General features: G+C 31.8%; 2 protein-coding genes across 2 annotated transcripts in view; one reads left to right on the forward strand and one right to left on the reverse strand.

The window, feature by feature from the left end:
* LOC123717807 (huntingtin) overlaps positions 1–7,603 on the reverse strand; it is a 31,395-nt gene extending 23,792 nt beyond the window's left edge. The window contains exons 1-14 of the mRNA XM_045674025.1: positions 7,371–7,603; positions 7,152–7,293; positions 6,928–7,049; positions 6,481–6,698; positions 5,799–5,930; positions 5,457–5,590; positions 4,989–5,175; positions 4,307–4,452; positions 3,572–3,706; positions 2,962–3,068; positions 2,392–2,516; positions 1,636–2,288; positions 824–1,005; positions 174–293 (exon numbers count right to left, since the gene is read on the reverse strand). Coding sequence (XP_045529981.1) covers positions 174–293; positions 824–1,005; positions 1,636–2,288; positions 2,392–2,516; positions 2,962–3,068; positions 3,572–3,706; positions 4,307–4,452; positions 4,989–5,175; positions 5,457–5,590; positions 5,799–5,930; positions 6,481–6,698; positions 6,928–7,049; positions 7,152–7,293; positions 7,371–7,435 — 2,468 coding nt within the window. The 5' untranslated portion in view covers positions 7,436–7,603. The remainder of the gene's footprint in view (positions 1–173; positions 294–823; positions 1,006–1,635; positions 2,289–2,391; positions 2,517–2,961; positions 3,069–3,571; positions 3,707–4,306; positions 4,453–4,988; positions 5,176–5,456; positions 5,591–5,798; positions 5,931–6,480; positions 6,699–6,927; positions 7,050–7,151; positions 7,294–7,370) is intronic.
* Positions 7,604–7,779: 176 nt separating this feature from the next.
* LOC123720793 (pyridoxal phosphate homeostasis protein) lies at positions 7,780–10,296 on the forward strand. The gene is made up of 6 exons (XM_045677557.1): positions 7,780–7,850; positions 8,530–8,664; positions 8,764–8,936; positions 9,013–9,197; positions 9,345–9,586; positions 10,139–10,296. The coding sequence occupies exons 2-6, from the start codon at positions 8,572–8,574 to the stop codon at positions 10,205–10,207; spliced, it is 762 nt and encodes a 253-aa protein (XP_045533513.1). The 5' UTR covers positions 7,780–7,850; positions 8,530–8,571; the 3' UTR covers positions 10,208–10,296.
* Positions 10,297–11,570: the final 1,274 nt, after the last annotated feature.

Here is an 11,570-nt window from a genome sequence, read left to right on the forward strand (position 1 = left end):
TATTTTTTAGGCCAAACAATCGACACGTTTGTCTAGCACAATAGCCTAGTTGCGAAAGAAATCAATGAAATAGATGCATAAATGTTTATATTAAATAACGTAATATTACGAGTGCAATTTTCTGTTTATATTCCCACTATTTTAATTGTCAATTAATTTAAACTTTGACATACTTGGCAATCGCTTTAGCTGCAGCATTTCTCACTTTCTGGTCCTGATCTGCCAGCAGACGGAAGAGCGTGTTAAGTATCGCCTCACTATGTCTCTTGTATGCAGGACACAACATGAATAATCTGAAAAAGCAATACTAAATTAATTGTCACGATTATAATAACTTATTTTTGGATTACGTCCCTACGTAGGTAATCCAATTCTGTATACAAAACTCTTATTTTGGATATTTTAATAAACTTATAAACCCAAAAATCACGACAGTGATAAGGACAAAACATCCAACGAGTATTTACTTAACATTCAATATATGAGGAATGAGTTGGCACTACAGCTCCTTATTGGCTGTGAAATCTATTCCTATAGAAGAACCATAGCAACCCCGTCTAGTATATTTGTTCGCTAGATCTAATCTAAAATTCAAAGATCCATTCGAAGATACCTCACCAATTAGAAAACACCTTCAACTATATAGAAAAAGTGATGGATCAAAACTCTTAAATCCAACTGGTAAGACTGATATATTGACAAACGTTTAACTTAAACCGATACTTCCAGTAAAATAGTAATACAATTATGACAGTTGGGAGAATTGAAAATACTACTACTAAGTCTTATTAAAAAAATTTTTTAAAAAGGTTTCTTCACCTACCTCTGATACGGTAATTTTTCATAGAACTGCACAAGATTCAGTCGACAAAGCCAATATGAATTATCTGCTACTGTGCCTATTTCTGCCAGAGCTGTCCCAAACGAGTGACACAGTGAAGGTGCCAAATTGGTTAAGACTGATAATGTGGCTGACACAACTGAGTGCATGTCATCATGCAAACCCTTAAATAGAGATGATAAAAGTTATGTTTAAGTTTCTAACATGAAATTTGTCACTTTAAAATCACTGATTTTAGTAAATCGATTTAACAATTTGTACAAAAATAGTTATATAGAACAACACAAAAAACGATATTCAACCAGCGCCTAAAGAAAGATACATTATCTTCTGAATCGAAAAAAATATTTTCTCATACAATAACAAACAAATACAATTTTTAAAACATTTCTATATGAATTAATGAATTTACTGAATTTTAGGTTCATGAGTCAAAATAAGAACAACTTATAGGAGATATACAGGGCGAGATATAGTATTTTACTGAAAGAAGACTTTGTTATTTTTAAAAGTTAGTAATTCTGCATTCAAAGATTTTCTTAAAATTACTTGCCTCGTCTGGGAATCGAACCGACTTAAATATAAAAAAAACACCCCTACTTCATCTCGCATCATAACCAATCGAAAGAATGGCCAAAAACCAATAACTCTTCTTAAGTAACATAGTAGGTATTTTAAAAGAAAGGAACGATGTTAAGGCTTCTTTTCCTACATGTCCCACAACTTTGGGACGGCCCTGTATCAAGTATACGGGGCCGTAAATATCTTGCTAGATGTAATAACTCTTAACTTACTTTTAATATAAGATCGACTAGTTTCTCAACCGCCAGGACATCAGCAATATCACTAGGTAGTGCAGTATAACTCCGCCAGTTAGTATAGTCACCCTGCGCTACATGCAAAGCTGCTACCAAATAACTCCCCACACAATTGCGCACTAAACCTCGGACTTGAGGATCATTGTGGTCGCTTAACAGAAGCACTTCACTCATATGCTGATACTCTATCACCTCACTCTTACTCTCAGACTCTTCTACTCTCTCTTTTCTTGTTTCTTCTTTCACTTCTGTGTCACCAAAATGGTCGAATTTCATATCCAAATCTATGCTAGAAGATAGGACTCCACTACTGGTCATGGGATAACCGGTTGACTGTTCGTCTGTAGTTGACGTAAAGTTACTGATAGTCATGTTTGTATCAGCACTGAAGCCGCTGGCAACTAACTTGCTATCTAGAATATTACTTGCAACGTCTTTGGAGCTTTTCAATTCACTTTCAAGCGATTTTTCTAAAGATTTAACGTCTTTCTTCGAAGTTAGGATGCTATCAGAGCTTTTTAATAAGTCCTGGCTGATGGATTCTGTAATAGAATCTTGATAGCAGACATTTCGTTCGAGAATAAATTCGTTTATATTATCCTGGTTTGAATCGGTGCCTTCTGATGATCCTAGAATATTTTTAAAAATAACTATAGCAAAATAATAAGTTTTAAAATAATCTTTTCTTAAAAAATTTTTTTTTTTATTATTTCATTAAAAATGTAAACATACCTGAGCAGTTCAATAGCTTGAGATCAGCATCCTTGTCCAGATAGTGTGTTAGTAAATGTGGTGCCAATCGCAAAAGTGCACTCAAACATGACAGAGCCGATGACTTGACAGATACACGAACTGACCTGAAATTAATCAAGTTATCATTCAATTCAATACACACAAGATTATTTATCTGCAATATAAGTATTTTGCTTGAATACATCGCGGTAATTTTAGAATTTTATTCTAATATGTATCTCTTTTTTGACTTCTGTGTCAGTCTTTTCTAATAGCTCACTAGAATGACTTTAAAAATGTTAGATGCAATTGTTAGTTAAAGCTAAAACTGTTTTGATGTTTAAAGAATTATTTAGATTCAATTGAATCGTGAATAATAAGAACACATTCACAAGAACTCAAAACAGGATTAAATAAATTGCTTCTTGGATGTAAAATTACTCGCAGGCTAATCGAATAGCAGTGATGGTGATTGAAGAAGGTACTAACGGTAATACTATTTGTTCAATGTTTAATCGCCAAGAGTATATATAGTCTTAACAACTGCGACATCGCTCAATAGGTACTTACCTATCAGACACAAATTCCCCTCTAGATCCAGCCAACAAGAATCGCGAAGTAATAAGCCGTGCGCAATATAACACACTCGGATCCTCACTCGATCGGCCTATGTTAATCTGTTGACACGCATTTTTTTAAATCAATAAGCCCCTATTGACCTATCTTCTATATTAGCTCTATAACTCCTACTCTAATAGAATATATTCGAATAACTACATATTTGTAATTTTTTTCAAGATTATTGTTTCCTTCACTTTTTTCGTGTTTGTGTCTATTAGCTGGTTGACTGGGTTACATTATGAGGCGGCTTATAATGTAACCCTATGTAAGCTCAATATTGAGCTTTCATATTTATTTATTTTATTTGGCCTATTCGATATGTGACTTATTTATCATTGCGTGTTCTAACTATATTATGTGTATTACCATTTTTTTCTGATTAATTTAACTACTAATATAGATTGATTAAAAATCGTTAAACTGAAACGGTTCTCAAAGATTTAAATAAAAATCCTTTCGATATGACTTTATCCAATTTCAAGAATGCTTGAATATATATATATATATACATTCAAGAAGATCAAACTTGTAACCTCCTTTTTTGAAGTAGAAATAATACCTTGTTAACATGTTCTCTACTAGCAACATCGTCATCATCAGTATCGTCGCATCGTTGGAATCGTTCGGACAATGCACGAGATAGCTGCTCCGCATCCACTTCACTATCTATCTCACTCTCTGGACTTTCTGGAGTCTAAAACAGGAAATAATTTCACTATTCCGTTTGAAATGCCATTATACAATATATGATACAGAATTCTTTAAAGTAAAGGATAAGCATAAATGATTAAGTACTTTTTATTACACAGCTAACATATACATTATAAAATAAAACACTTAGTCAATACAGAAAGCCAAAACAGATTACACAGATTACCTATTTATATGTAACAGAAAACAAGTATGTACATTTATAGACAAAATGTATTTTAAAAAAATTAAACTTAAGAAAACTGAAATTTAACATTTGAAACAGCAAATAATAATTAATATTGTCTTTTGTTAACATAGCTTTTATGTAAGTAATTGTAAGTTTTTAGTAATAATACATAGCTTCAATCCGTTCAAAAAGTGTTTTTCTTAATAATTAATATTTCAAATTACTGAAACACACTTATACAACATCTACAGTGTACATTTTACAGTAATGGTTAAATATTATAATCTATATATATAAATATTATAAATGCGGTGAAACTAACTTCACTTAATATTATATTATATATTTGACTCATGGACGCGACTTAAATATCATTCATTCATAAAATCTAAGAAAAGGGGATTAACAGTTTACCTGTATGTTAAGGTCGTCTATACTGGATGTAGGTGTACCAATTCGCAGAACACTTCCTAACTGTAGAGCTCCACTCAGGGCAAATTCCGTTTCTCGAGGTTCCAATGGTAGTTGTGTTACATTGAAGGATATCGCACTTGTGTAACCTTAAACATTTGACCTATTTTACCAGGCGTTATGAAGCTTATAAACACAAGCTAAATTCCTTTGTCGTTAGAAAATCAAAACACGTAATGATGCATATTCTTTAAAATTGATTTTAGCAACAAAAATTTACACAAAAGAAAACGTCTAATTCAGAATACCAATAACACTAATTCCTTTGGTTAAAATTTTACGTTAATAATTACGATGCGTTACAGGGGCGCGAGGGGGATACGGATTACGTAACATTGTTTTAGACAATATTAACACGGTTAAAACCATAGAAAATGTATTTTAGCGAATTTCCGGTAATTTACGCCACATAATTGCGAATTTTAGTAATACTAGGGGGGGAGAGTCAAAAATATCCAAAAATTGCGTTACATAATACTTTAACCCTCCCTATGTTTAAATTATGATATAAATAATTGGTCTAATTACACAAACTATTAAAATCTCATAACAAATAAATGAGGGAGACAAACAAATAATACACATACAATGCCAGAGAAATCAGTAAAACAGAAAGCAAACTTACTACAGTTACGGCGATGTCCTTTACGTGTGTTTCGTTGTTCCAAAGATACGGATACAGGTCTGGTTGCAGTAAGACCCCGTCTATGGGGCCCTGGGAGCCCAAGTAATACATAAAGGCACTCCAGGACTGCATTTTGAGCGTTATGCGAGGTGGACGCTTCTATGTAAGATATACATAGCTGGTACAACTGAAAGTGCAGTTTTTTATAAGACTGACCCAAGAATTGCTATATAATTTGTGTGTTGTGTTTCGTTAGTAGTTTTATTTTAATGTCTCTTAAGAATGTTAAGCCATAGTATTGCTCTTTGTTTTTCTTACTAGGATCTCATAAACTAACAAGTTTACTTCTTTTCCTTTCAAGCTCAGTATTATTATTAAATATGTGATAAAGATTAGATAGTTTACGGCTTTTAGGTGTAATTGATGACATACTATATTAACTTTAAATAATAATGATTGTAGACTTACTTCCAAATAGTCCTGTACAGTAAATAGATCACTTTCAGTAAATTTGTTAACATCATTAATTTGAAACACAGCTTTGATCACACAAAACCAGCTGATAGCTATTGTGTCTTCAACTGCCATTGGCCACAATTTCTCTAAAACAAAACACCAATTAATTTTAATGCCGTAAATCTTTGCATTTTAATATTAAGAAATAATGCATCTTTTTTAATTTTAAATAAAAAACCCTTATTTTATTTCATTTGTACCAACTTCCTAAGACCTGAGTCTAAATTGTAGATACATCTTAATCAGGATTAAGGTCCACACTTGTCGGAATGTGTTTTCAACTGAAATATTTACCAAAAGCTTTATCCAGTATCTGTGTAAGAAGTGTCTCCCTGTATGCACATAAATGACCAAGGCATGAGCTTATTCCGCGTCGAACTGATGCTTCCATACATTCAACACGGCATACTAGAGAACGAGAGAGATCTGAAAAAAGTAAAAACTTTAAAGTAAAAGCAATATAGATCATAAATAATTCAAACTATGATGCATTTTATACATAATAAATGTAATCAAAGTTTATAGTCCTAACCACCCTTACACACATTAACTAAGCAAATACTAAAATTACCCAGCTTACTTAAAGGCTAACTTAAAATTAAAAAAATAATAAATATCAATTAGCAATAAATATAAATGTTTGTCCACACTATGAAGCGAAAAAGTTTACCAATGGTTTTGTGGTTGTCAAAGTTGTGAATTTTATGGCCTGAACTTAAAGACTTTATAATTTTTCATATATTGAGATGAACAAAGCTATTTGTAAAATATGGAAATTTTTGTATATGTTTGCAATTTTTTTAAATATTCAATTGAAATGCAGTACGTATTTATTGTAATAAAATAATTTTATAGCGTTTTATCCTAATAAAATATATATTATTTTTTATTCTTATAGTAAAGGCCTACAGATTATTATCATTTTTTTATAAGGATTTCTATCACTACTTATGGAAATCAAGTAAAATTGTCTTACCACAGATTTCTTCATCTGTACTATATTCAGCTAAGGCATTTAGCAATCTTGGTAAATTGCTTTCTAAAGCTTCCACCACAAGCTGCAACTCAGTAGTGCTTCTGATAATTTGACTCAGTTTTGGGAATAATGCTTGTGCATGGGATCTTATTTTTCCCATACCTGGACGTAACCAGGACTCTCCAAGGCAGATTCTGTTGATGGCAGCACGATTCCATCTACAAATATATACAACTTAAGATACAAAAAAACATATTAACACATACAACACACCAATGCCTTATATAAACTATTAAAAAAATTATGCACTTATGATTTATAAGGATTTTCATATTTTATTAAATAAATGCAATAACTAAATCTAAAATATTATATGACATGTTTGGTAGAAAGAAATGTTACAAGTTAGTGTTTCTACTGTACAGGGAATAAAAATTAATTAATTACCTTGCATTCTTATTGACATCAATATGATTTAACAAGATAGCATTTGTCTTATATGCATTAAAAGCAAACCCACCAACAATGACTCTGTTTAAAGCCTCATCTCCCACCAACCGTACTTCTGCCTAAAAACAATAATGAGTTACAGAGAATACTAAATGTTATGAAAATTTAAATAAAATTTCTGTGAAGATTTTCTAATTATTCAATAATAATTTGATAATTACGCTTTCATGGCTGGCAAGGGATAGTAAAGTGGGTACAGCTGTGCTTAATAAATTAGCATAATGCCGAGCGCAATTCGATCGAGCTCCTAGCGCACCCAGACAGCGACCCAATGTTCCGGCTGCGGGTTGCAATTCATGACCTCTGCAATAATAAAAAAACAACCAGTGTATGCGCAAAACATGTACCACTTCAATATGACACTATCTATTATAACATACTTTGCAACTCCTTCATAGTTTTTTAAATATTCGAGTGATTTCTCGGCTTTTTCGAGTAAATTCATAGCTGCGTTTTGCGGCTACTGTGTTGACAATGTTGATATCACAAACATTATTGATTATAGAATAGCACTTATATTGTAATTATCTTAGAGTATCATAATACTCATGAGGGAGAAAACAATGAAATGTTTGGAAAATTGAACCTTAATATTTAATAATTTGGAAGTAGTAACTCGTATTTCGTAAGTCGTAACATCAAACTTGAAAACAGAAAAACAAACGAAAGAATAATAGACATTTCAAATAGGCAGAATCTTGACAATGGACAGTTTATTTATATTTAAGGTGTCAAATATCAAGTCTGACAACAGCTGTGCGTGGCGGCATATTGTATTTTAAAGCTAATAGTCTGTTTAATATTAATACTAATGATACTGACCATTTAACAGGAGCAAATAGCAGGTTCCGTAGTCATAGGTAGGTTCGCTTTTTTTGAGACTCGTATCCGAATTCCGAATCAGATTTAAAGTTAAATATCAGTAATCAGTTTTGGATGTTGTGTTTATATATATAAGATATCCTAATTATATAATACAATTTGGTATTATTGTAGATAGTATTATTTCCAGCCGCATGCGGCCGATACTTATCATACTACCGTATAGAAAAAAAAAGTGAATTTCCGTTTATAGTAAATATCTAGATCAAGACTTAGAATAAATCAAGACTTGACGAAAACTATATTATATTGAGTCAGTACACTTTAGTAGTTATCATATCTACATACGATTTGTATCGCCCACTTCAACTTACATTCTACATGGTCATACTAGATTACCAGGTCATAAAATCCCAAAAAAAAATCATACCAGAATTAAATTGATTTAATAATTATTTGTTACCAAGCCACATAATCTTCAAAAAAAGGTATTTCATAACTATTGCACAAACATAAATAGAGATTGAAATGCTATAATAGTAGCAATAAGCCACAAAATTTAACCGTTGCGGATTTAGCCAATGAATGCTCACTGTCAATAAATAAATACAAAATGTAACACTAGTTCTATCTGACATATATTTTGTTTTTAATCACTATCAGTTTCATGAATTTAATAATAGGGTTAGAAATTAATACTACTATCTAAACTTGAAGGAGAAGCGGGCAACGGTTAATTGAACTAAACTTAAATCACAAATGTCTTCAAACGTCGAACAAGATATCGACATAATGTATGGTTTAAAAACTGTTTTGAGTCGAATAGAAACTGCTGTGTCTAAAAGAAGTAAGGTAAATAATGAATTTCCTATGAAAATTTTAAAAGAGCTGTCGTATTCAATCATGACCTTTAATAGAATTAAATTAAAATATGTTTACTGGTTTGCACAGGATTTGCCGCAAATTGTACCGACATTAGTTGCTGTATCTAAAATAAAGCCAGCAACGTTAATAATACAAGCATATGAAGCTGGACAGCGACACTTTGGTGAAAACTATGTGAATGAACTGTCCGAAAAAGCTAATGATCCCCAAATACTGGAGCTTTGTAAAGATATCAAATGGTAAGCCTATTTGTTTTCATAAATAAATCGATACAGAGCTTTACTAAAATAACTATTCTGTCATTTTAAATTTCAGGCACTTTATTGGTCATTTACAAACCAATAAAATAAACAAACTACTTCAGTCACCTAAGCTTTACATTGTTGAAACAGTTGACTCTGCAAAACTTGCAGATAACTTAAACAAGCAGTGGGAAAAATTCCGTCAAGGAGATGAGAGACTACGAGTTATGGTGCAAGTAAATACAAGTGCTGAAGAAGGTTAAATATTTTTTTTACTATTTTTGTACTCTCATTCCAATCATTTCTTTATACAGTATTTAGGAATTTACTTTTTGTATTTTACATAATAGACCTATTATTATAATTATTACAATAAGTGCGGAAGTTTACACAATATCATTTCAGCTAAAAATGGCATAGAACCTTCAGAAGCTAGCACACTAGTGAAGCATGTGTTAGAAAATTGTCCCAACCTTAATCTTAAAGGTCTTATGACTATTGGGCAGTATGATTATGATCTGTCTCTTGGGCCAAATCCAGATTTCTTGTTACTTGCCAAATGTAGAGAAGATGTTTGTAAAAAACTAAATCTGGACATCAATGATGTTGAATTATCTATGGGAATGTCTGCGGATTATGAACATGCGGTATGTCTTTCATTATTTCTTATGCGCTAAAGTATGTATAAGGTCACACTGATTTTCTTGTTAATTTACATCCATTTACTGTAAACAAAATAAATTACATTAAAATAATTTTTGTATTCAGAACTTAGGAGGATACGACATGACAAAAAACATTTAAACTGCTTTTTATGGGGAGAACCTTGGCTAAGATTGGAACTAAAATTTTCGAAAATTTTACAGATTAAACAATTATCAAAATCCAATATTTACAGTATAAATATTAGAAGAAATAAATCTAAAAACTTGGTTCCCTGTGGCACTAGTGTACCTTTAATGTTGGCACCATTTACTCGCTGTATTTCCATATTTATTCATTGAGAGAAGAAAGCTCCACCCCTAGCTATTGCCAGTACTGTCACTCAAGGGCTTGAAGGCCGCAGCTCGACGAGTCAACATCAAAGAGATCACAATTGCCTGAAAACACCTAGTATTTTTGTTGTTTATTACTTTTCCCTTGCTCTGCAGCCTGTCCAGCTTTTGCCTCGTCCAAGCAGTTGTTTATTTTTGTTACAGATTGAACTGGGAGCAACAACTGTTCGCGTTGGTTCTACAATATTTGGTGCTAGGCCACTAAAAAAATAATAATTCACAAACAAAAACTAGCATAAGTAAAATTGTGATATCACTTGTTGAATGTTAAATAATATTATTGAAATAAATTTTATTACTGATTTAATATTTGAATTTAACACTGTTCAAATTTCATTTGAACACTGACCAACTGCTGACACGGCTCATGTGTGTTCCAAATATTATTAGCTGAAGAGTAACTTTGAATTATATTTTTTTCATTTCTGACTCGTTCGTGAGTCGTTCACGTGTATTCCAAAATGTTAATAGCTGAAGGTGCACAATACACCACCAACAGCTCACTAAATTAATATTATGTATGTGTGAATAGGTGTAAGTAGTATTTATGATATTGCCTTTGAACAATAAATCAGATTTGAATATTGCTCTGTCATATTCATTTCTGGCTTCCTCTCAACGTGGCGAAGACTACTTCAAGCCCTTAATTATCGTGGTGAGCCTGCCCAATAGCTTTGAGATGATCCTACCCGTAGGGCTCTGTCTGTTACCTTAGGTCTCTTGGTGCAGACATCCCATACTTATTTATATATTCACTATTTATGTGTTAGGGTACATCTGTAGGGCTTAGGGATACGTAGGGTTGTTACATTTCACCCTCTCATATATTTAGTTATCTAGTGCAGCTTGCGGACACTCCTGACATTCAATACATACCAAGATAAACACACTTTTCACAGTCCACTAGCTAGCAAACTGTACATTGGTCCATCGAGCTGGATTCTTTAAAGTAAATCTTTTTAATTAGCAAATAATGAAACATGTAAATAGCTTTTGAGGAGGAGCTTCTTCTTGGATGGCTGAAAACCAAACACAGTATTTATTTCAAGATATACACTTAAACTGAATGTTATGTGATTAAATAACAATGTTTAAGATGTATATGTTCAAAATATTATGTTTTTGAGAAAAATTGTTAGCCATATATTTTTATTTACTTAACCTGTGTAATTTAAGAAAATAAGACATTTTTGTAAAAATTATATTTATTTTTGAAAAGTTAAAAAAAAGGGAAATAATTACAGAAAACTTAACCCTAATGGCACTAATATAAAATAAATGAAAAATAATTTTGCGCTTAGTCTTGAATACTTAATACTGCTAAATCAGTGAGGTAAATATTTACCAACAGTACACTGGTATTCTAAACCAACTTTTATTTAGGCAAAGATAACATTTTAAACAAAATACACGTTGACCAGATTAAAACGAGTATATCTATCACAATTATTTAATTTTTAACTGCGGCGTTGTACGGTTTGTTGTCGATACGACTTTAAGTAACCACACACAACCAGTTTTAACATACAAAATCTCACAATTCCCTCTCTATATATATTATATCATCAATATAAAT

Source organism: Pieris brassicae, chromosome 2 (assembly GCF_905147105.1).
Source record: "Pieris brassicae chromosome 2, ilPieBrab1.1, whole genome shotgun sequence".
NCBI classification, from domain to species: domain Eukaryota; kingdom Metazoa; phylum Arthropoda; class Insecta; order Lepidoptera; family Pieridae; genus Pieris; species Pieris brassicae.

Excerpts from the sequence above, each read along its gene's own strand:
- LOC123720793 (XM_045677557.1), top strand. The coding sequence starts at position 8,572 with ATGTCTTCAAACGTCGAACAAGATATCGACATAATGTATGGTTTAAAA. Across the intron at positions 8,937-9,012 it reads CTTTGTAAAGATATCAAATG|GCACTTTATTGGTCATTTAC; the intron begins GTAAGCCTATTT and ends TTTAAATTTCAG. Across the intron at positions 9,198-9,344 it reads AAATACAAGTGCTGAAGAAG|CTAAAAATGGCATAGAACCT; the intron begins GTTAAATATTTT and ends ATATCATTTCAG.